Source organism: Salmo salar, chromosome ssa10 (assembly GCF_905237065.1).
Source record: "Salmo salar chromosome ssa10, Ssal_v3.1, whole genome shotgun sequence".
NCBI lineage: Eukaryota > Metazoa > Chordata > Actinopteri > Salmoniformes > Salmonidae > Salmo > Salmo salar.
In genome coordinates this window covers 44,175,747-44,202,182 of record NC_059451.1, presented here as the reverse complement: position 1 = coordinate 44,202,182, position 26,436 = coordinate 44,175,747, and the positions used below count along the sequence as shown (strand labels likewise).

Sequence of the window (26,436 nt, the reverse complement as noted above, 5' to 3'; positions counted from 1 at the left end):
GAGACGGCCTGCTGGAAGAACAGGCATTTCTCAGCCTTGATGTACAGGTCATGCTCCAACAATCGTCCAAGCACCCTGCGCACCAGGGACACATGCTTGGCGCATGTAACGGAGTATATCAGAATGTCATCAATATACACCACTACACCCTGCCCATGCAGGTCCCTGAAAATCTCGTCTACAAAGGCTTGGAAAACTGATGGAGCATTCATCAACCTGTACAGCATGATGAGGTACTCATAATGCCCTGAGGTGGTACTGAACGCCGTCTTCCACTCATCAGACCTCCCTCCTTCTTCTTCACAAAAAAGAAACTCGAGGAGGCGGGTGAAGTGGAAGACCGAATGTACCAGTGACGCGGGGATTCAGAGACATATGTCTCCATAGCCGCCGTCTCCGCTTGTGACAGGGGATACACATGACTCCTGGGAAGTGCGGCGTCTACCAGTAGATTTATCACACAATCCCCCTGTCGATGGGGTGGTAATTGAGTCGCCTTCTTCTTACAGAAGGCGAGAGCCAAATCGGCATATTCAGGGGGAATGCGCACGGTGGAGACCTGGTCTGTACTTTCCACCGTAGTAGCACCAACTGAAACCCTAAACACCTCCCCGAGCACTCTCGTGACCACCCCGTGAGAGCCCTCCGTTGCCACGAAACAGTGGGATCATGACAGACTAACCAGGGTAGGCCTAGCACCACGGGAAATGCAGGAGAATCAATAAGGAAGAGACTGATTCTCTCCTTATGACCCTCCTGCGTCACCATGCCCAGGGGCGTGGTGACCTCTCTAATCAACCCGGACCCTAATGGTCTACTGTCTTGGGCGTGAACTGGGAAGGGCATATCCACAGGAACAATGGGGATCCCTAATTTATGGGCAAATGATCTGTCAATGAAATTCCCAGCTGCGCCTGAATCGACGTGCGCCTTATGCTGGGAATGTGGGGAAAACTCAGGAAAAGTAATGTTCAAAAACATGTAGGGCAACAGAGAGCTCTGGGTGAGCATGTTGCCGGCTCACCTGGGGTGACGCGAGAGCTGCCTCGACTCCCAGAGGAACCTCCCCAGCACCGACCGGCAGTGTGCCCACTGCGGCCACTGATGGTGCATGAAACGGAACCTCCTCCAGTCTCCCTAAGTGCAGCACCTCCCAGCTCCATGGGCGTCGGAGCGGTGGTGCTGGGGGATGGAACCGACAGACCCCGATCTGGACGTCCGCGAGCAGCAAGCAGGTTATCCAACCGAATGGACAGGTCCACTAGCTGGTCGAAAGTGAGGGTGGTGTCCCTGCAGGCCAACTCCCGACGGACGTCCTCGCGCAAACTGCAACGATAGTGGTCGATCAGGGCCCTGTCGTTCCATCCCACGCCAGCGGCCAGGGTCCGTAAGTCAGAGCAGAGACGAGTGAACAACTTAAGAAAAAGCACACAGTACACATACCAATGTGCGAACAATAACGGTTGCCATAAAGCACGGGTGAAAACAGCACCCGGAAAAAACAGCCGGAAATGTACCGACCTGAACAATAAACAATCACACACAAAGACATGGGGGAAACAGAGGGTTAAATACATGACCAGTAATTGGGAAATGAAAACCAGGTGTGTGGGAAACAAAGACAAAACCAATGGAAAATGAAAAGTAGATCGGCGATGGCTAGAAGACCGGCGACGTCGACCGCCGAGCACCGCCCGAACAAGGAGAGGAACCGACTTCGGCGGATGTCGTGACAGGGAAGCTTGCAAGTCAAAGAACACCATCCCAACCGTGAAGCACGGGGGTGGCAGCATCATATTGTGGGGGTGCTTTGCTGCAGGAGGGACTGGTGCACTTCACAAAATAAATAGCATCATGAGGGAGGAAAATTATGTGGATATATTGAAGCAACATCGCAAGACATCAGTCAGGAAGTTAAGCTTCGTTGCAAATGGGTCTTCCAAATGAACAATGACCCCAAGCATACTTCCAAAGTTATGGCAAAATGGCTGAAGGACAACGAAGTCAAGGTATTGGAGAGGCCATCACAAAGCAATGACCTCAATCCTATAGAAAATGTATGGGCAGAACTGAAAAATCGTGTGCGAGCAAGAAACCCTACAAACCTGACTCAGTTACACCAGCTCTATCAGCAGGAATGGGCCGAAATTCACCCAACTTATTGTGGGAAGCTTGTGGAAGGCTACCCGAAACGTTTGACCCAAGTTAAACAATTTAAAGGCAATGTTACCAAATACTAATTGAGTGTATGTAAACTTCTGACCCACTGGGAATGTGATGAAATAAATAAAAGCTGAAATAAATAATTCTCTCTACTATTATTCTGACATTTCACATTGTTAAAATAATTGGTGATCCTAACTGACCTAAAACAGGGAATATTTACTAGGATTAAAAGTCAGGAATTGTGAAAAACTGAGTTGAAATGTATTTGGCTAAGGTGTATGTAAACTTCCTACTTCAGCTCTATGTGGCAGGGTCTAGAGACAATCATGGATTACAAAGGGAAAACCAGCCATGTCGCGGACACACGACTTGCTTAACTAGAACTAGAACACACCGTTAGAACTAAGAATTAGAATTCTATCACACCCTTAGAATGAGGAATTAGAACTCTATCACACTGTTAGAACTAAGAGTTATAATTCTATCACACCCTTAGAACTAAGAATTAGAATTCTATCACACCGTTAGAACTAAGAATTAGAATTTTATCACACCCTTAGAACTAAGAATTAGAATTCTATCACACACTTAGAACTAAGAATTAGAATTCTATCACACCCTTAGAATTAGGAATTAGAACTCGATCACACCCTTAGAATTAGGAATGAGAACTCGATCACGCACTTCATTTAGGATATAGAATGCTGTGTTTACTCAACTTGGCTTTAAACACAAGCATATTCAGGTGGAATTGGAAATAATTCTGCCTGTCAGATACCAGACACCTCTTAGGAGTGTTGGCAGTCTGAATTTAGAGTTGAAGGAGAAGAGGGAGAGACATATTTCTGCATCATCAGTGTGTTGGAGAAGGTTAGCAATCTCTCTCATTTAGCAGTGGCGTTTCACAATGAGATTGCTGAATGAATCCTGTCGACAGTCTCAAGTGCCTGTGTCTCGAAAAGAGGCTTGCTGGCTATCACTCTCACTCTAACTGTGTGTGTCTGCGTGCGTGGATGCCTTTGTGTGGTATGGTAAAGCTGTTTTCCCCACACAACTATCACACACACACACACACACACACACACACACACACACACACACACACACACACACACACTTTTATCAGGACATAAAGGCAGCACTCCATTTCAGTAGGAATTCCCATAAAATGTCCCTTTTACCAACATGATGGATTTACTGTCTTCTGAGACTCCATTAAATGTGTTGCAATCAAGTCAAAGGAATTCAGTCAGTGCACACTCAGGTGCCTCCTAGATGCCAGAATGGAGCCCCTGCTCAGGCTTAATCACCCACTTGAAGCTGTCCTTTGCTTGATTGATAAGCTCTTAGATTTAAATTGCTCTGTAAAGACCATAGAGCTACAGCACTTGATAACTACTGTCAAAGACCTTCTATAGCGGAACACTGTGTGTTGAGGCTCTGAGGTTTGTGTTAATGATAGTAGTGATGGTTGTAGTTTTTATTTTTATTTAATAACCTTTATTTATCAAGGAAATCCAAGTGAGATCAGGAGACCTCTTTTATAAGGGGGACCTGACCATGTCCTCCATCTCCAGATATGGACGCCAACAATGGAGGAGGGTTGCTGCTGGACATGGTGGAGGGCTGAGCTGGCAAGTAGTGATAATGGTAGTGGTGGTGGTAGAAGTGGTAGTGGTGGTAGTGATAGTAGTAGTGGTGGTGGTGGTAGTGGTAGTGGTGGTAGTGATAGTAGTAGTGGTGGTGGTGGTAGTGGTAATAGTTGTGGTGGTGGTGGTAGCGGCAGTGGGAGCTCGGTGCCACGTGCTTTGTACAGATGGATGGGATGGAGAAGGGAGGAGTGTGCTTAGACCAGGTTGCTGAGTCAGATTATAGGACTTGGGTGAGGTCCAAGAGGAGTGCTTTCTCTTGAAGTAGCACAGTACCACAGTTGACTGCAGTTCTCTCGCTCTCTTTCTTCAGCAGTTTATCAGTCCAGTTAGTGTGCTTGTTACTGTATATGTTGTATGTTGTCTCTGCGCCCATGTTGTTATATTTGTTTGTCTGTGCTGTACTGCATATAGTGTGTCTCTACATGCATCTACATGTCTGTCTCCATCTGTCTCCTTTCCGTCTGACTCCGTCTGTCTCGCTCTGTCTCGCTCTGTCTCGCTCTGTCTCTGTCTACATTCTCAGTGTGTTTCTGTGTGTTTCTCCTTTCATTCTTAATTGTAAAGGTCCTCCATCTCCAGATATGGACGCAAACTATGGCGGAGGCCTGCTGGACATGGTGAAGGGCGGAGCCGGCAAGTTCTTCAGCAACTTCAAGGATAACCTGAAGGACACTCTAAAGGACACCTCCACCAAAGTAATGCACCAGGTGGCCACGTAAGTCCCAACAACCACCCCCATCCCCTTTCCCTGTACCTTTCCTGATCCCAGAACACTACCTATCCCCTGGCTCTGGCAAGGGGATAGGCTGGGGTAAGTTGACATGCCCCTGCCCCTGCCAATAGCTCTGTTATAGCTAATCTCCACATATGAAAACATACTATAATGTATACTATGTTAGGAATACTATAGTTTTCACTGTAGTGTTTTTGCTGACTGAAGACCTCTTTTACAAGGGAGACCTGACTTAAGTGTATGTCCGTTTATACTATAGTATAAATAATGTAGTATACAAAAAGAGTAGTATGTACTATAGTAATTAATGTAGTGTTTTTGCAGACTGTAGTATTTAATGTAGTGTTTTTGTGGACATGACTAGTATTTACTGTAGTGTTTTTGTGGACATGACTGTAGTATTTATTGTAGTATTTTTGTGGACATGACTGTAGTATTTACTAAAGTGTTTTTGTTTTATTATGTTTGGCACTTGAAGTGGAAGCCTACTGGAGAAATACTAAAGAGCAAATGTTTCATAACCTGTAGGTAGGTAGGACTGGGTTCTGAATGAGGAGTTCATAGCTTCTGCTCTTTTTCTATAACCATAGGGAACACAATATAGGGCCTATACTTGGCATGTAGGTTTCTCACTTACGGGGGGCACAAATTGGGAAATGGGGGAGGGGAAAGGACAAATTTAAACTGTAGTATTTAGTATAGTTATTTTTGTTGTTGTGTTTTTGTAGATATTTCTGTAGTATTTACTACAGATTTTCTTTGTAGAGAATGCTGAAGTATTTACTATACTATTCTGCAGTATACAACAAAATTAAATACTAAGTACTACAGTCGTGGCCGAAAGTTTTGGGAATGACACAAATATTAATTTCCACAAAGTTTGCTGCTTCAGTGTCTTTAGATATTTTTGTCAGATAATTGAAGTATAATTGCAAGCATTTCATAAGTGTCAAAGGGCTTTTATTGACAATTACATGAAGTTGATGCAAAGACTCAATATTTGCAGTGCCCTGGCATGCTGTCAATTAACTTCTGGGCCACATCCTGACTGATGGCAGCCCATTCTTGCATAATCAATGCTTGGACTTTGTCAGAATTTGTGGGGTTTTGTTTGTCCACCCACCTCTTGAGGATTGACTACAAGTTCTCAATGGGATTAAGGTCTGGGGAGTTTCCTGGCCATGGACCCAAAATATCGATGTTTTGTTCCCCGAGCCACTTAGTTATCACTTTTGCCTTATGGCAAGATGCTCCATCATGCTGGAAAAAACATTGTTCGTCATCAAACTGTTCCTGGATGGTTGGGAGAAGTTGCTCTCGGAGGATGTGTTGGTACCATTCTTTATTCATGGCTGTGTTCTTAGGCAAAATTGTGAGTGAGCCCACTCCCTTGGCTGAGAAGCAACCCCACACATGAATGGTCTCAAGATGCTTTACTGTTGGCATGACAAAGGACTGATGGTAGCGCTCACCTTGTCTTCTCCGGACAAGCTTTTTTCCGGATGCCCCAAACAATCGGAAAGGGGATTCATCAGAGAAAATGACTTTACCCCAGTCCTCAGCAGTCCAATCCCTGTACCTTTTGCAGAATATCAGTCTGTCCCTGATGTTTTTCCTGGAGAGAAGTGGCTTCTTTGCTGCCCTTCTTGACACCTTCACACCTGCCTGCTGCCATTCCTGAGCAAGCTCTGCACTGGTGGTGCCCCGATCCCGCAGCTGAATCAACGTTAGGAGACAGTCCTGGCGCTTGCTGGACTTTCTTGGGTGCCCTGAAGCCTTCTTCACAACAATTGAACCGCTCTCCTTGAAGTTCTTGATGATCCAATAAATGGTTGATTTAGGTGCAATCTTTCTGGCAGCAATATCCTTGCCTGTGAAGCCCATTTTGTGCAAAGCAATGATGACGGCACGTGTTTCCTTGCAGGAAACCATGGTTGACAGAGGAAGAACAATGATTCCAAGCACCACCCTCCTTTTGAAACTTCCAGTCAGTTATTCGAACTCAATCAGCATGACAGAGTAATCTCCAGCCTTGTCCTCGTCAACACTCACACCTGTGTTAACGAGAGAATCACTGACATGATGTCAGCTGGTCCTTTTGTGGCAGGGCTGTAATGCAGTGGAAATGTTTTTGGGGGATTCAGTTCATTTGCATGGCAAAGAGGGACTTTGCAATTAATTACAATTCATCTGATCACTCTTCATAACATTCTGGAGTATATGCACATTGCCATCATACAAACTGAGGCAGCAGACTTAGTGAAAATTTATATTTGTGTAATTCTCAAAACTTTTGGCCATGACTGTACACATGACCGAGAGATTCTACAGTGTGTAGTATAGTATTCTACAGTATACTACAGTTTACTACAGAATTCTATATTAAGTACATTAGTATTCTATAGTAAACTGAAGTATTTTTTATGTGGGTCTATGCAATGGTGTCTATTGTCTAAGGCTAGAAATATCACTGCCTCCCCTCCCACCTAAGTCTGACCCAGGTCTGGCTCCCATGCTAGACTGACTCATAGGGTGGTAAATTAGATTACAACGGGGTTTTTTACTGACCATTGCCAGCCAGTACTTTTTAAAAATGCAAAAAAAATGTTTTTTTTTTGTTGAAAAGGCAAGCTGTCTACTTATGAGAGATATACAGGTGGTGGGAGTTGTAGTTCATGTGTGTAGTTCTAATGAAACAGTTGGAACTTTTCAGCGTCGTGCTTCTTCTTGGCCGTCAAATTAGTTGAATACCGGCATATGGTAGGTAAATTCACTCTGAAACACGTATGCATTTTAATATACAGTGTTTCTTAAATTACCATGTTTTTATGACTTTGAAGATGCAAATGTGAGGTTTGTTCTTAGCCTACAAAATGAGGATCCAGGAAGTGCCACTTTCTTACCGTATAGCGCTCTGAGACTGAGCCTAGTAGCGCTTTGTGTGCCTGCTAGGCTCTAGTATGAGAGGAGGAGACTGTGTTAACACCCAGCTGAGATCTTTACATGTCATCCCCTGGTTGCCGGGGTTCCTTGAGCTGTGAAACATGGAATGGAGTAACAATGCCCGGGCTGATTACACACACAGAGATACACCGCTATGGTTCTACAGTTACATTACAGCAACAATGAGATAACACTTTAGACTATATTGCCACTGTGATACACTTAAGCAATAAGGCACGAGGGGCTGTGGTATGTGGCTCCGCCTTGTGTCGTGCCAAGAACAGCCCTTAGCCGTGGTATATTGGCCATATACCACAAAGCCCGAGGTGCCTCATTGCTATTATAAACTGGTTACCAACCTAATTAGAGCAATAAAAATAAATGCTTTGTCATACCCACGGTATACGGTGTGATATACCACGGCTGTCAGCCAATCAGCATTCAGGGCTCGAACCACCCAGTTTATAATGAGAGGTATTCTTTGAACTGTATCTATATCTGAGATAAAATATTAGCTAATCAGATAGCTGATAGAAAAGACTAGAGTGAAAACAGAGAAGGGGAGGAACAGTAGAAGGGGTGTACAGGGATGAAGGACAGGCGGGGGAGAGGAATGAAGGAGAGAGAGGCTGTCGAGTTTGGCACCGCTGGGTCCTGAGAGAGAGTATTTCTGCACAGGCGTCTTCACCAGACACACAAAGGGGCCTCTGTACTGTCTGACAGTGAGCAGGCCTCTCGAGCCTCACGCCTTGTCCACACACTCTCTCTTTAACACTGCCATACACACACACACACACACACACACACACACACACACACACTTGTTTTTTAGCCAGTAGCACACTCCAACACTCAAGACACTTCCTGACGGGCCACCCCAGGTGGTAAGGGTAGGCAACAACAGATCTGCCACGCTGATCCTCAACACGGGGGCCCCTAAGGGGTGTGTGCTTAGTCCCCTCCTGTACTCCCTGTTCACAGTGGTAGGCCCGATTACCGACATTATAGGGAGGAGGTCAGAGACCTGGCCGTGTGGTACCAGGACAACAACTTCTCCCTCAACGTGATCAAGACCGGAGATGATCGTGGACTACAGGAAAAGGAGGGCCGAGTACGCCCCTATTCTCTCGCTGTATTGGAACAGGTTGAGAGCTTCAAGTTCCTTGGTGTCCACATCACCAACAAACTATCATGGTCCAAACACATCAAGACAGTCATGAAGAGGGCACGACAACTCCTGTTCCCCCTCAGGAGACTGAAATATTTGGAATGTGTCCTCAGATCCTCATTGCTCTTTTGCACCCCAGTATCTCTACTTGCACATCATCATCTGCACATCTATCACTCCAGTGTTAATGCTAATTGTAATTATTTCGCCTCTATGACCTATTTATTGCCTTACCTCCCTAATCTTCTACATTTGCACACACTGTACATTGATTTTTCTATTGTGTTATTAACTGTACGTTTGTTTATGTGTAACTCTGTGTTGTTGTTTTTGTCGCACTGCTTTGCTTTATCTTGGCCAGGTCGCAGTTGTAAATGAGAACTTGTTCTCAACTGGCCTACCTGGTTAAATAAAGGTGAAATATTTTTTTTTCAATAAAATAAAACCCAGGACCTCTACCATGTGGTGCCAGAGGAAGGCCCTAAGAATTGCCAAAGACTCCAGCCACCCTAGTCATGGACTGTTCTCTCTGCTACTGTACGGCAAGCGGTACGGGAGCGCCCAGTCTAGGTCCAAAAGGCTTCTTAACAGCTTCTTCCCCCCTGAGCCATAAGACTGCGAAACAGCTAAACAAATGGCTACCCGGATTATTTGCAATGACCCCCCCACCCCTTTTTTTAAACTGCTGCTACTCTCTGTTTATTATCTATGAATAGTCACTTTACCCCTACTTACATGTACACTACCGTTCAAAAGTTTGTGGTCACTTAGAAATGTCCTTGTTTTTGAAAGAAGAGCTACTTTTTTTCCCATTAAAATAACATCAAATTGATCAGAAATACAGTGTAGACATTGTTAACCTGTTTGGGATAGGGGGCAGTATTTTCACGTCTGGATAAAAAACGTACCCGATTTAATCTGGTTATTACTCAGGTTTTGGCCTGCCATATGAGTTCTGTTATACTCACAGACACCATTCAAACAGTTTTAGAAACTTTATGGTGTTTTCTATCCAAAGCCAATAATTATATGCATATTCTAGTTACTGGGCAGGAGTAGTAACCAGATTAAATCGGGTACATTTTTTATCCAGCCGTGCAAATACTGCCCCCTATCCCCAACAGGTTAAGTACTTTACACCACTGATCCTTTTTCTTTCCTTACCACTCTTCACTTGAACGTCACAAATCTTCTGTTGTCTATTGTCTTCTCACATTTTCCCCTGTGTGCTCTGCTGTTCTGCTCTCTTCCTCTTCTCCTCTGTTTTCTGTTTGTCTCTCCTCTCCTGTGTGAATAATGTATAGCAGTTCATTGTGCCAGATACTCAGAGCACTGCTGATACACAGGGATTAATTTCACCCAGGAAAAACAGGCCATGACCAAAAATAACTTCTAGACATCAGGACTGAGATTACTCACCACGGACTAGCAGAATCCTTTTTCTTCTTTCACGACTCTTGACGAGCCCGAGGCGGAGGATATACGGCTCCCTCGGGAACAGGCCCCAACCCCAGTGATCTGCGTGAAGAGGAGGTGAGACCGGAGGGCTGGCTGCCTTCTGAGAAGTCGGAGGCGATCGAATAAACCCCCACTCCCCTCAATTCTGCTAGCAAACATGCAATCTTTGGACAATAAAATTGACGAGTTATTGGGAAGATTAAACTACCAACAGGACATTAAAAACTGTAACATCTTATACTTCACGGAGTCGTGGCTGAACGAGGACAATATCAACATACGATGCACCGGCAGGATTGAACAGCGGCGTCTGGTAAGACAAGGGGCAGCGGTCTATGTATTTTTGTAAACAACAGCTGGTGCACGATATCTAAGGAAGTCTCGAGCTATTGCTCGCCTGAGGTAGAGTTTCTCATAATAAGCTGCAGACCACATTACCTATCGAGAGAGTTTTCATCTATATTCTTTGTAGCTGTTTACATACAGTGAGGGAAAAAAGTAAAAAGCCTCCTGAGATGTGTGCAAATCTGGTGGCCAAATACAAGAAACGTCTGACCTCTGTGATTGCCAACAAGGGTTTTGCCACCAAGTACTATGTCATGTTTTGCAGAGGGGTCAAATACTTATTTCCCTCATTAAAATGCAAATCAATTTATAACATTTTTGACATTTTTGACATGCATTTTTCTGGATTTTTTTGTTGTTGTTATTCTGTTCAAATAAACCTACCATTAAAATTATAGACTGATCATTTCTTTGTCAGTGGGCAAACGTACAAACTCAGCAGGGGATCAAATACTTTTTTCCCTCACTGTACCACCACAGTCAGAGGCTGGCACTAAGATAGCATTGAATGAGCTGTATTCCGCCATAAGCAAACAAGAAGTCTCACCCAGAGGCGGCGCTCCTAGTAGCCGGGGACTTTAATGCAGGGAAACTTAAATCAGTTTTACCAAATTTCTATCAGCATGTTAAATGTGCAACCAGAGGAAAAATAACTCAGGGCCACCTATACTCCACACATAGAGATGCATACAAAGCTCTCCCTCACCCTCCATTTGGCAAATCTGACCATAATACCATCGTCCTGATTCCTGCTTACAAGCAGTATAAGCACCAGTGACTAGATCAATACAAAAGAGGTCAGATGAAGCAGATGCTAAGCTACAGGACTGTTTTGCTAGCACAGACTGGAATATGTTCCAGGATTCCTCCAATGGCATTGAGGAGAACACCACATCTGTCATTGGCTTCATCAATAAGTGCATCGATGACGTCGTCCCCACAGTGACCGTATGTACATACCCCAACCAGAAGCCATGGATTACCGGCAGCATCCGCACTGAGCTAAAGGCTAGAGCTGCCGCTTAAACGGAGCGGGACTCTAACCCGGAAGCTTATAAGAAATCCCGCTATGCCCTCCGACGAACCATCAAACAGGCAAAGCGTCAATACAGGATTAAGATCGAGTCGTACTACACCTACTCTGACGCTCGTCGAATGTGGCAGGGCCTACATACCATTACAGACTACAAAGGGAAGCACAACCGAGAGCTGCGCAGTGACACGAGCCTACCGGATGAGCTAAACTACTTCTATGCTCGCTTCAAGGCAAATAACACTGAAACATGCATGAGAGCGCCAGCTGTACCGGAAGATTGTGTGATCACACTCTCTGCAGCCGATGTGAGTAAGACCTTTAGACGGGTCAACATTTACAAGGTCGCAGGGCCAGACGGATTACAGGACGTGTACTGCGAGCATGCGCTGACCAACTAGCAAGTGTCTTCACTGACATTTTAAACCTCTCCCTGTCTGAGTCTGTAATACCAAAATGTTTTAAGCAGAACACTAAGGTAACCTGCCTAAATGACTACCGACCTGTAGCACTCACATCTGTAGCCATGAAGTACTTTGAAAGGCTGGTTATGGCTCACATCAACACCATTATCCTAGAAAACTTAGACCCACTCCAATTTGAATACTGTCCTAACAGATCCACAGATGATGCTATCTCTATTGCACTCCACACTGCCCTTTCCCACCTGGACAAAAGGAACACCTATGTGAGAATGCTATTCATTGACTACAGCACAGCGTTCAACACCATAGTGCCCTCAAAGCTCATCAATAAGCTAAGGACTCTGGGACTAAACACCTCCCTCTGCAACTGGATTCTGGACTTCCTGACGGGCCACCCCCAGGTGGTAAGGGTAGGTAACAACACATCCGCCACGCTGATCCTCAACACGGGCCCCTCAGGGGTGCGTGCTCAGCCCCCTCCTGTACTCCCTGTTCACTCATGACTGCACGGCCAGGCACGACTCCAACACCATCATTAAATTTGTTGATGACACAACAGTGGTAGGCCTGATCCCCGACAACAACGAGACAGCCTATAGGGAGGAGGTCAGAGAATAGAAGACTGAAAAGATTTGGCATGGGTCCTCAGATCCTCAAAAGGTTATACAGCTGCACCATTGAGAGCATCCTGACGGGTTGCTTCACTGCCTGGTATGGCAACTGCTCAGCCTCCGACCGCAACGCACTACAGAGGGTAGTGCGAACGGCCCAGTACATCACTGGGGCCAAGCTTCCTGCCATCCAGGACCTCTATACCAGGCGGTGTTAGAGGAAGGCCCTAAAAATTGTCAAAGACTACAGCCACCCTAGTCATAGACTGTTCTCTCTGCTACCACACTGCAAGCGGTACCGTAGCGTCAAGTCTAGGTCCAAGAGGCTTATAAACAGCTTCTACTCCCAAGCCATAAGACTCCTGAACATCTAGTCAAATGGCTACCCAGACTATTTGCATACCCTGTGAATTTCTAAACTTTGCCTCTGAAGTCTGATACAGTTTATGTCTGATATTCCAATTAAGATTCTGTGTAATTATTGAGGTAAAATTCAAGAAGAGAAAAACCCTTTAATCAACCACACAAGTTTTCTTTCACCCAACACCATGTTCCCTAGACCAAATGCAGTTGTGACAGGCAGACTGACTTTGCATGGTACTATGGTGTGATAAGAGTGTCTGCTAAATGAACTAAATATGAATGTACAGTGCCTTCAGAAAATATTCACACCCCTTGACCTTTTCCACATTTGTTTCGCAAAGACGGGCACCTATAAGTAGATGGGTATCCCTTTGAGCATGGTTAAGTTATTAATTACACTTTGGATGGTGTATAAATACACCCAGTCACTACAAAGATACAGGTGTCCTTACTTACTGAGTTTCTGGTGAGGAAGGAAACCTCTAAGGGATTTCGCCATGAGGCCAATGGTGATTTTAAAACTGAGAATAGATCAACAACATTATAGTTACTCCACAATACTAACCTACATGACAGAGTGAAAAGAAGGAAACCTGTACAGAATAAAATTATTCCCAACTATGCATCCTGTTTGCAATATGGCACTAAAGTAAAACTGCAAAAAAAGTAACTTTATGTCCTGAATACAAAGTGTTATGTTTGGGGCAAATCCAACAACACATAACTGAGTAGCACTCTTCATATGTTCAAGCACAGTGGTGGATGCATCATGTTATGGGTATAATTGTCATCGGCAAGGACTAGGGCGTTTTGTAGGATAAAAAGAAACAGAATAGAGCTAAGCATAGGCAAAATCCTAGAGGAAAACCTGGTTAAGTCTGGTTTCCAACAGACACTGGGAGACAAATTCACCTTTCAGCAGGACAATAACCTAATATACACTGGAGTTGCTTCCCAAGATGTCATTGAATGTTCCTGAGTGGCCTAGTTACAGTTTGACTTAAATCGGCTTGAAAATCTATGGCAAGACTTGAAAATGGCTGTCTAGCAATGATCAACAACCAACTTGACAGAGCTTGAAGAATTAAAAAAATAATAGTGTGCAAATATTATACAATCCAGGCGTGCAAAGCTCTTATAGACTTCCCCAGAAAGACTCACAGCTGTAATCGCTGCCAAAGGTGTGATTCTAAGATATATTGACTCGGAAGTGTGAATACTTACTCTATGTACAATAAATTAGATTCCTGTATTTCATTTTCAATACATTTGCAAAGATTTATAAAAACCTGTTTTAACTTTTTCATTATGAGATATTGTGTGTAAATGGGTGAGAATAAAAATATATTTAATCCATTTTGAATTCAGGCAGTAACAGAACAAAATGTGGAATAAGTCAAGGGGTATGAATACTTTCTGAAGTCACTGTATATGTAAAAATGAACAGTTGCAAAGCATTCTTTTTATTATTCTAATGAGCTCCTCCCCAGAACAAGGTCAATAATAATCCCCAGAGTGCTTTGCATTTCATTTTGGTATCTGCATTTTCACATTTACATTTTGATCATTTAGCAGACGTTGTTGCTGTTTGGCCGGCTACTTGCAAATGTATTTTTGTATGTCAAAATACAAAATACATATATTTTAATTAAATACATAAAACATATACTTTTTTGTTTATTTTGATCTTTGTGATATTTTGTATTAGCATTTTCAGATTTTTGCCCATCCCTGGTCATGATGAGTACATATTGAAACCTAAGGAGTCACATGACCCCATCGTGGCCTGGGTTGAGCTAGGGTTATCTAGGTGACCGATATAAACGGGATGATAAGTGGGAGACCGGCACAGAGGAGAGCTGTAATGCAATGGCCACAGGGGGTTTAACCCACTTACAGTGGTTTGCTTTGCTGTGTTGTGACCACACTGCTGAGTGTGTGAGGTATTGCACAGGAGACTCACTTACTGTTAGAGCACAGCTCTAATGTCTCTAATGTAATACAGCCAAGGGCAGCTGTAGCTCTCCTGGCCTAATGCATGCTTGTGTTTTTGTGTGTATCTGGCAGGGCACAGAATACAGTAGCCTATGCACCTGTGTATGTGTACATCTACCGCACCTCTCCTACCCTCACCAAGATACTAGCAAGTCTGTTTAGTGTCTACTGTAACGATCTGCTTCACAAGGGGAGTCAGGGTGCACACGCTCCAGCATCCAGTCAGAGGCTGCTTATCTGCATCGCTACAGCACCGCTGGCCTCATGCGACGATGCAACACAACACCTGCTTCTCCTGCTAAAATAGCCTGGGCTGGATCTGCAGTCCTGAAGCCATCAGTGGCGGTCGTTGCCGTTTTAAGATGAGGGAGGACAATTGTTTTTTTTATGAGCATGGCCTTATTTATATTACAGCAAGCATATTGGATCACTGTCATTCATATTCCATTCACCCAGCTCAATGTAACATCAATAAGTTAAGCTACTACATGATACTCAAATGTTCCCTATACCCATCATGAGGTTGCTACATCCTAGCCTAGGAATCAACGTTTACAACATAGGTGCATAAATTTGAGTAATCAAGGTCACAAACAGTGACACATTCAATACCGCCTTGCACACACTTGCCTGCATCTAGCTGATCTAGGATGTAATCATTATTCCAACAGTTGCGAACGAGAGATTCTGTTTCGTTCCGTTTGTTTCTGTTTTAAGAAATGTTTTTCAAGAGAATCGGTGGAATGAATACACCACTGGTCACAAGCAAACATAGTTCACTTTCATAGCAGCCACATACAAACCGCCTGATTACTTTGCTCATTGATGACACCATTGACGACACCATTCTGTATACATCTGGCCCTTCCTTGGACACTGTGTTAACAAACCTCCAAACGAGCTTCAATGCCATACAACACTCCTTCCGTGGCCTCCAACTGCTCTTAAATGCTAGTAAAACTAAATGCATGCTCTTCAACCGATTGCTGCCTGCTCCCGCCCGCCCGCCCGCCTAGCATCACTACTCTGGACAGTTCTGACTTAGAATATGTGGAGAACTACAAATACCTAGGTGTCTGGTTAGACTGTAAACTCTCCTTCCAGACTCACATTAAGCATCTCCATTCCAAAATTAAATCGAGAATCGGCTTCCTAATTCGCAAAACAAAGCATCCTTCACTCATGCTGCCAAACATACCCTCGTAAAACTGACCATCCTACCGATCCTTGACTTCGGCGATGTCATTTACAAAATAGCCTCCAACACTCCACTCAGCAAATTGGATGCAGTCTATCACATTGCCATGCGTTTTGTCACCAAATCCCCATATACCACCCACCACTGCGACCTGTATTCTCTCGTTGGCTGGCCCTCGTTACATATTCGTCGCCAAACCCACTGGCTCCAGGTCATCTATAAGACTTTGCTAGGTAAAGCCCTGCCTTATCTCAGCTCACTGGTCACCATAGCAGCACCCAACCGTAGCACGCGCTCCAGCAGGTATATTTCACTGGTCATCCCCAAAGCCAACACCCCCTTTGGCTGCCTTTCCTTCCAGTTCTCTGCTGCCAATGACTGGAACGAATTGCAAAAATCACTGAAGCTGGAAAATTATATCTCCCTCACTAACTTTAAGCGTCAGCTGTCAGAGCAGCTTACCGATCACTGTACCTGTACACAGCCCATCTGTAAATAGCACACCCAACTACCTCATCCCCATATTGTTATATTTCTTGTTGTTGCTCTTTTGCACCCCAGTATCTCTACTTGCACATTATCATCTGCACATCTATCACTCCAGTGTTAATGCTAAATTGTAATTATTTCGCCTCTATGGCCAATTTATTGCCTTACCTCACTAATCTTACTACATTTGCACACACTGTACATACATTTTTCTATTGTGTTATTGACTTGTATTAGTTTTGGTCAGGACGTGGCAGGTTTTTTGTGTGTTAAGTGTTGTGTTGGTGATTAGAACTCCCAATTGAAGGCAGGTGTGTTGAGTTGCCTTTGATTGGGAGTCCTATATAGGAGTGTGTGTTTTTCTTTGGGGTTGTGGGTAGTTGTTTTTGCATTGCGTTTTGTGTGCCTGCAAGACTGTTCCTGTCTTGTATATTGTTTTTGTCCGGTGGATGCTTTACTCTTTTGAATGAAAAAAAAAGAGTATCCACATACCCGCTGCGCCTTGGTCCATTTTTGAAGACAGCTGTGACAGAAACAAACATCTCTCTGGTAAGAAGAATGGCGGGGGTGTATGCCTTATGATTAACGAGTCGTGGTGTGATTATAACAACATACAGGAACTCAAGTCCTTTTGTTCACCTGACCTAGAATTCCTTACAATCAAATGCAGACTGCGTTATCTACCAAGAGAATGATCTTAGATTATAATCACAGCCGTGTTTATCCCCCCCAAACAGACACCTCGACTGCCCTGAAAGAACTTCATTGGACTCCATGTAAACTGGAAACCACATATCCTGATGCTGCATTTATTGTAGCTGGGGATTTTAACAAGGCTAATCTGAAAACAAGGCTGCCTAAATGTTATCAGCATATCGAATGCGCGACCCGGGCTGGCAAAATTCTGGATCATTGCTTCTCTAACTTCCGCGATGCATACAAAGCCCTCCCTCGCCCTCCTTTCGGCAAATCTGTCCACGACTCAGTTTTGTTGCTCCCAGCCTATAGACAGAAACTAAAACAGGAAACGCCTGTGCTTAGGTCTGTTCAACACTGGTCCGACAAATCTGATTCCATGCTTCAAGAATGCTTCGAACACGTGGACTGGGATATGTTCCAGATTGCCTCAGACAACAACATTGATGTATACGCTGATTCTGTGAGAGAGTTTATTAGCAAGTGCATTGGTGATGTTGTACCCACGGTGACTATTAAAACTCTCCTGAACCAGAAACCGTGGATAGATGGCAGCATTTGCGCAAAACTGAAAGCGCGAACCACTGCTTTTAATCATGGCAAGGCGACCGGAAACATGACCGAATACAAACAGTGTAGCTATTCCATCCACCAGGCAATCAAACAAGCTAAGCGTCAGTATAGAGACAAAGTAGAGTCACAATTCAACGGCTCAGACACGAGACTTATGTGGCAGGATCTACAGTCAATCATGGATTTCAAAAAGAAAACCAGCCCCATCGTGGACAACGACGTCTTGCTCCCAGACAAACTAAACAACTTCTTTGCTCGCTTTGAGGACAATACAATGCCACTGACACGGCCCGCTACCAAAACCTGTGGGCTCTCCTTCACCGCAGCCAACGTGAGTAAAACATTTAAACGTGTTAACCCTCGCAAGGCTGCCGGCCCAGACGGCATCGTTAGCCGCGTCCTCAGAGCATGCGCAGACCAGCTGGCTGGTGTGTTTACCGACATATTCAATCAATCCTTATCCCAGTCTGCTGTTCCCACATGCTTCAAGAGGGTCACCATTGTTCCTGTTCCCAAGAAAGCTAAGGTAACTGAGCTAAACGACTATCCAACCATACAGTCAGCATGGTGAAGAAGGCGCAACAGCGCCTCTTCAACCTCAGGAGGCTGAAGAAATTTGGCTTGTCACCAAAAACACTCAGAAACTTTTACAGATGCACAATCGAGAGCATCCTGTTGGGCTGTATCACCACCTGGTATGGCAACTGCTCCGCCCACAACCGTAAGGCTCTCCAGAGGGTATTGAGTTCTGCAAAATGCATCACCGGGGGAAAACTAACTGCCCTCCAGCACACCTACACCACCCGATGTCACAGGAAGGCCAAAAAGATAATCAAGAACAACAACCACCCGAGCCACTGCCTGTTCACCCCGTTATCATCCAGAAGGCGAGGTCAGTACAGGTGCATCAAAGCTGGGACTGAGAGACTGAAAAACAGCTTCTATCTCAAGGCCATCAGACTGTTAAACAGCCATCACTAACATTGAGTGGCTGCTGCCAACATACTGACTCAAATCTCTAGCCACTTTAATAATAAAAAATTGGATGTAATAAATGTATCAGGAGTCACTTTAAACAATGCCACTTTATATAATGTTTACATACCCTACATTACTCATCTCATATGTATATACTGTACTCTGTACCATCTACTGCATCTTGCCTATGCCGTTCGGCCATCGCTCATCCATATATTTATATGTACATATTCTTATTCATTCCTTTACACTTGTGTGTATAAGGTAGTTGTTGTGAAATTGTTAGATTACTTGTTAGATATTAATGCACGGTTGGAACTAGAAGCACAAGCATTTCGCTACACTCGCATTAACATCTGCTAACCATGTGTATGTGACCAATAAAATATGATTTGATGATTTGATTACGCTAGCAGCAGCTAGTACAGTTAGCAGAGCTAGCGCTTGCTGCAGCTAGTACAGTTAGCAGAGCTGGCGCTAGCCATATTATCCAGATAAGCTAACACTGTTAGCTGCCCTGCCTCCCCTCCTCCCTCCAGTCCCCCTAAATGCCCTTATCCCTCCTCCCTCCCTGCCTCCCCCTACTCCCCTCTCTCCCTGCCTCAGTTTACCCAGGTGGCTGGGCTATTGGGTAATCATGCAAGGCCAGGATGGGAAGCCCTTAGGGCTATATGGCGCTCATCCACCCCAGCACTTCACTAACAGACAAGTGGCCTAGATAGTGGATTTACATTTACACCACAAGCAACAGGGCCCCAGCCTCATACACTTTAGGCTACTTCTATTGTCACTTGTATTGTGTAGCTTTGGCCAGTAGGCTACTGACCCCTGTCTGTGTATGTCTACTCCTCAACAGCTTGCTACAATGTAATTTTTAACCATTACATTAGATACAAATGTGACAACACAAAACAGTCGACACAGTGTTCTAAACACTGTAATTACATAGTCTGAATTGCATTATATGTTATTTAACAAAACATCTCTGTTTACAGATACACAAAAGGAGAGCTGGACATTGCCTACATCACGTCACGAATCATAGGTGAGTACTGTATAGAAACGTCATTCTGAAACTGTAGTTTAATTTTCTCATTATGGGGAACAGTAAGCCTGTCTTCGAGCTTCAGAGGTTTCTTCTCAACCTAGCCAGCGTTAGACATCTGAATCTCAGTCTCCAGCCTCCTATAAATATTGCCTCACGTTTTCCCCTGCACAACATCTACATTAAATCTGCAGGTGACAGAGGGTGAGATGTCTGGGAGAGTGGGTGTACCGTTACACCCCTAATAAAAACAGAAATGATGCTCCACCCTTGTGATGGGCCCCTCATAGCAGGCAACACACACACACGCACGTACGCACGCACACACACACACACACACACCCGCACGCACGCATACACACACACACACACACACACACACACACACACACACACACACACACACACACACACACACACACACACACACACACACACACACACACACATACGCCTCCACCTCCCACACCTGAGTGCTGTAAACAGAGTAGAGCTGTGCTGTGGAAACCACAGTACTACTCTGTCTTCCTTCTCCTGATACACACACACACACACACACACACACACACACACACACACACACACACACACACACACACACACACACACACACACACACACACACACACACACACGCCCCCACCTCCCACACCTGAGTGCTGTAAACAGGGTAGAGCTGTGCTGTGGAATTCACAGTACTACTCTGTCTTCCTTCTCCTGACACACACACACACACACACACACACACACACACACACACACACACACACACACACACACACACACACACTTTCAGTGTTGTGAGGTTGCATGTAACAGCAGTCTGTCCTACAGATGCAGAGGACACAGTCATGCAGGCGTTACTTGGGTGCCCCTATCCCATCATGCAAAGCGTGTCACCTCTGACCCCTCCTCTCACTGAAAACTCATTATTATTCTCTATAACACCCCACATGTAGCTGCACATGCCAGTCAAACCTGTTATAAAACACCTGCAGTTACATTATTTTAAACACAATTTTAAACAGGAGAATATAACTATACATAAATCACAAACTGTTCTCTCATCTTTTCGATATTTAGTATGATTCCCTGTCTGTTTTATATGTGTACAGCCTTCCTACTGCACATGAAATCCCCAATCTGGCCCTCATCATCCCTAGCTTCCAATTGGCTCGTTCATCCCTCCTCCTCTCTCCTGTTACTATTCACTAGGACATTGCTGTAAATGAGAATGTGTTCTCAGTCAACTTACCTGGTAAATTAGGAGTTAATAGTATGGATCAAATCAAACACTGTCATGGAACGCCATGACAGTGTTTGATAATAGCATAGTACTGTATATCCTGGCATACTTCATCATCACCTCTATGGTGACTGAGATTGCCCATATGTCTCCCTTTTTGTCCCCTTCCCATGTCTCCCTCTCTGTCCCCTTCCCATGTCTCCCTCTCTGTTCTTTTCCAATGTCTCCCTCTATATCCCCTGCCAATGCCTCTCTCTGTCCTCTGCCAATGTCTCCCTCTCTGTCCCCTGCCAATGTCTCCCTCTCTGTCCCCTGCCAGTGATGTCATATCCTACAGAGGCGTTGCAGATCGGCAACCAGAACCATGTGGAGGATATGCGCTCCTTTCTGGACTCACGGCACGCTGACCACTACACTGTCTTCAACCTGTCACAGCGCAACTACCGCGGCGCAAAGTTCTCCAACCGGGTGAGACAGAGAGAACGAGATGGAGGTCTACCAAGGCCTACCAAGATCAACACACAGAGATACTATACTTAGCCTCAGTTCAGACACTCTCTGTTATACGGTAATGCTAAAACACACTATGCCAACATGTATGCAATGATTTATAATATATAACAACACATTACCCATAGCACAGGGGTGTCAGACTCATTCCATGGAGGGCCGAGTGTCTGCAGGTTTGTGGTTTTTCCTTTCAATTAAGAACTAGACAACCAGGTGAAGGGAGTTCCTCACTAATTAGTGACCTTAATCCATAAATCAAGTACGAGGGTGGAGCGAAAACCCGCAGTCACTCGGCCCTCCGTGGAATGAGTTTGACATGTGCCATAGGCACCAGGTATTGTGTTTCATGGCAAACATAGCATACCCACTGAACACTGTGAAAGTGCATTGTCCTATGCATAGACCCAAATCAGAATCAAAGACTGAACTTGGAGAGTAAGACTTGGCTCAGTTTCTCTCACAGTGAGGCAGAAGGTATAGAGTCTACACAGGACTCCAATCACTACTATGTCAGCTTCCCACTTCAACTGATTTACTGTTCAATGACTAGATGTTATCCTTGGAATTAATCTGGCTAAATCGTTCCATTCAGTTTATGGGTCACCAAGACACCAGCAGTTACATTTTACATTGACATGTTAGTCATTTAGCAGACACTCTTATCCAGATAAGTTAGTGCATTCATCTTAATATAGCTAGTTGAAACCACCACATATCACAGTCGTAGTGAGTACATTCTTCCTCAATAAAGAAGTTATCAGCAAAGTCAGTGCTAGTAGGAAAATATGTGCACTTTTTTTTTTGGGGGGGGGGATTAGAAGACTGATCATTTTTATTTAAGATACTCTTTGATGAGTTCTGAAGATGGGAAGAGACTCCTGTCCTAGCACCATTGGGGTGCCAGGACAGAGAAGAGCTTGGACTGGACTGAGCGGGAGCTGCCCTCCATTTGGGGTGGGACGACCAAGAGAGCAGAGGTGTCAGAACAGAGTGCTTGGTTTGGGATGTAGGCTTGGAGCAGAGCTTGAAGGTAGGGAGGGCAGTTCCTCTTGCTGCTCTGTAGGCAAGTACCATGGTCTTGTAGTGGATGCGAGCTTTGACTGGAAGCCAATGGAGTGTATGGAGGAGCAGGGTAACATGGGAGAACTTGGGAAGGTTGAACAGCAGACTGGCTGCAGCGTTCTGGATACGTTGCAGGGGTTTGATGGCACAAGCGGAAAGCCCAGCCAACAGTTACATTTTTACGGAGGACCAAGGCACTCTTCATAAAATTAATTAAAATGTCTTTATTTGTATGGCATGTTCAATAGAAACAACGTTTTAAAAATCTGAAGCGTAAAAAAAAAAATTATATTGAACATCCATACAAATTAAGGCATTTTAATAAATTATATGAAGAGTGCCTTGGTCCTCCTTTCTTTTTGATGACCATTTCACCCCTTTTACCAAAGAGCACCTTCTGTCTACCAAAATGTACTATTGTGTACCTTAGTAGCGCTTCCCTTCCTCCTCTTTCTACTAGTTACATTTATATTTTTTAACCTTTTTTTAACTAGGCAAGTCAGTTAAGAACAAATTCTTATTTACAGTGACGGCCTACCCCGGCCAAATCTTGACAACGCTGGGCTAATTGTGCGTCGCCCTATGGAACTCCCAATCACGGCCGGATGTGATACAGCCTGGATTCGAACCAGGGACTGTAGTGACGCCTCTTGCACTGAGAAACAATGCCTTAGACCGCTGCGCCACTCAGGAGTTGCAGTAGTCCCGACGGGATATGACGAGTGCCTGGATTAGGACCTGCGCCGCTTCCTGTGTGAGGAAAGGTTGTACTCAACAGATGTTGTAAAGCATGAACATGCAGGAGCGAGTCACTGCTTTGATGTTTGCAGAGAACGACAGGGTGTTGTCCAGGTTCAAGCTTTGGTTCTTTACACTCTTGGAGGGGGACACCATGGAGTTGTCAACCATGATGGAGAGGTTTTGGAGAGGGCAGGCCTTTCCCGGGAGGAAGAGAAGCTTCATCTTGTTGAGCTTGAGATGGTGAGCCGACATCCAAGCTGAGATATCTGCCAGGCACGCAGAGATGTACTGTATAAAATCAAATCAAATCAAATTTATTTATATAGCCCTTCGTACATCAGCTGGTATCTCAAAGTGCTGTACAGAAACCCAGCCTAAAACCCCAAACAGCAAGCAATGCATGTGAAAGAAGCACGGTGGCTAGGAAAAACTCCCTAGGAAAAACTCCCTAGAAAGGCCAAAAACCTAGGAAGAAACCTAGAGAGGAACCAGGCTATGAGGGGTGGCCAGTCCTCTTCTGGCTGTGCCGGGTGGATATTATAACAGAACATGGTCAAGATGTTAAAATGTTCATAAATGACCAGCATGGTCAAATAATAATAATCATAGTAGTTGTCGAGGGTGCAACAAGCACGTCCGGTGAACAGGTCAGGGTTCCATAGCCGCAGGCAGAACAGTTGAAACTGGAGCAGCAGCACGGCCAGGTGGACTGGGGACAGCAAGGAGTCATCATGCCAGGTAGTCCTGAGGCATGGTCCTAGGGCTCAGGTCCTCCGAGAGAAAGAAAGAAAGAGAGAAAGAAAGAGAGAATTAGAGAGAGCATATTTAAATTCACACAGGACACCGGATAAGACAAGAGAAATACTCCAGATGTAACAGACTGACCCTAGCCCCCCGACACATAAACTACTGCAGCATAGATACTGGAGGCTGAGACAGGAGGGATCAGAAGACACTGTGGCCCCATCCGATGATACCCCCGGACAGGGCCAAACAGGCAGGATATAACCCCACCCACTTTGCCAAAGCACAGCCCCCACACCACTAGAGGGATGTCTCCAACCACCAACTTACCGTCCTAAGACAAGGCCGAGTATAGCCCACAAAGATCTCCACCACGGCACAACCCAAGGGAGGGGGGGGGGGGGGACCGCCAACCCAGACAGGAAGACCACGTCAGTGACTCAACCCACTCAAGTGACGCACCCCTCCCATGGACGGCATGGAAGAACACCAGTAAGCCAGTGACTCAGCCCCTGTAATAGGGTTAGAGGCAGAGAATCCCAGTGGAGAGAGGGGATGGGCAACTGTATGTTGCCATGTGGGTGTCAGAAGGTGTCACGTCCTGACCCTAGTAAGTTGTCATTTTCTATAGTAGAGTAGGTCAGGGCGTGACAGGGGGTGTTTTGGGTTTTTCTATGTTTTCTATTTCTATGTTTAAGTTCTAGTTTTTCTATTTCTGTGTTGGGGTTGTTTGGGTTAATCTCCAATTGGAGGCAGCTCATCCTCGTTGCCTCTGATTCGAGATCATATTTAAGTATGGGTTTTTCTCTTCCTGTTTTGTGGGTTATTATCTTTTGAGTAGTGTTTGTTTCTCTCTGCGTCACGGTTTGTTGTTTTTGTATATTCAGTTATTTAGTGTATTGCATTGCGTTTCACGAATAAATAATAATGTGGAACTACAAACACGCTGCGTTTTGGTCCGATCCTTCAGACAGCCGTGACAGAAGGGGGGAATGAGAAGTAGTTGAGTGTCATCTACCTAGCAATTATAGGAGAGACCATGAGAGGATATGATGGAGCTGGTGTAAAGAATAAAGAGGAGAGGGCCTAGAACCAACCCCTAGGGAACACCAGTAGTGAGAGCACGTGGTGCAGACACAGATCCTCTCCACGTAACCTGGTAGGAGCGACCAGGTAGGATGCAATCCAGGAGTGTGCAGAGCCTGAGCCACCCAGCCCTGAGAGGGTGGAAAAGAGGATCTGATGGTTCACCGTGTGGAAGCCAGCGGATAGATCTAGGAAGATGATAGTAGAGGAGAGAGAGTCAGCTTTGGCAGAGCGGAGAGCCTCCGTGACAGAGGAGAGCAGTCTCAGTTGAGTGACCCTTCTTGAAGCCTGACTGGTTAGGGTATAGAAGATCGTTCTTAGAGAGATAATGAGAGAGTTGGTCAGAGACAGCACGCTCAAGTGTTTTGGAAAGGAAAGAAAGGATACCGGTCTGTAGTTGTATTTTATTTATTTTTTTACATCAGAGGGGTTGAGTGTTGGTTTCTTGAGGGGTCTACCATTATCACCCCTTTTTCATTACACACACGCACCAGGGGAGAACCCCTCGCATTTAGGATTTCAAGAGTTTTTTTTTACATCAGAGGGGTCGAGGTTTGGTTTCTTGAGGGGTCTACCATTATCACCCCTTTTTCATTACACACACACACCAGGGGAGAACCCCTCGCATTTAGGATTTCAAGTGGACCGCCAACCGTTGTACTGTTTCCAGAAAACAGGATCCACATTATAGTTTATTTAATTTAATTTTATTTCACCTTTATTTAATCAGGTAAGCTAGTTGAAAACAAGTTCTTATTTAGAACTGTGACTTGGCCAAGATAAAGCAAAGCAGTGCAACACAAACAACAACACAGAGTTACACATGGAATAAACAAGCATACAGTAAATAACTGTCACGTCCTGACCAGCAGATGGAGCTGTTGTTGTAGTTTTGGGGTCAGGACGTGGCAGTCTTGTGTGTGTGATTGTTCTGTGTTGGTCTTGTGACTCCTGATCAGGAACAGCTGGGGATCGTTGTTCCTGATTGTGAGTCATATATGTAGGAGTATGTTTGTCACTTGGTTTTGTGGGTAGTTGTTTTTGCACTGCGTGTTGTGTGCCTGCAAAACTGTTCCTGTCTTATATTTTGTTTGTATTGTTAAGTGGATGCTCTACTCCTTTATTTTTATTAAAGATGAGTATTCACATACCTGCTGCGCCTTGGTCCATTTCCAC

The 26,436-nt window shown here is 44.8% G+C and overlaps 1 protein-coding gene across 7 annotated transcripts in view; it reads left to right on the top strand.

Annotated features, from left to right (window-relative positions):
* Positions 1-26,436, top strand: part of dnajc6 (DnaJ (Hsp40) homolog, subfamily C, member 6) — a 75,044-nt gene that overhangs the window by 15,795 nt on the left and 32,813 nt on the right. For 5 of the 7 annotated variants that reach the window (XM_014123415.2, XM_014123413.2, XM_014123412.2 and 2 more), the window contains 3 exons: positions 4,383-4,533; positions 19,822-19,871; positions 21,437-21,585. In XM_014123415.2, coding sequence (XP_013978890.1) covers positions 4,383-4,533; positions 19,822-19,871; positions 21,437-21,585 — 350 coding nt within the window. The remainder of the gene's footprint in view (positions 1-4,382; positions 4,534-19,821; positions 19,872-21,436; positions 21,586-26,436) is intronic. The other 2 variants (XM_014123414.2, XM_014123411.2) reach the window with 1 other exon arrangement.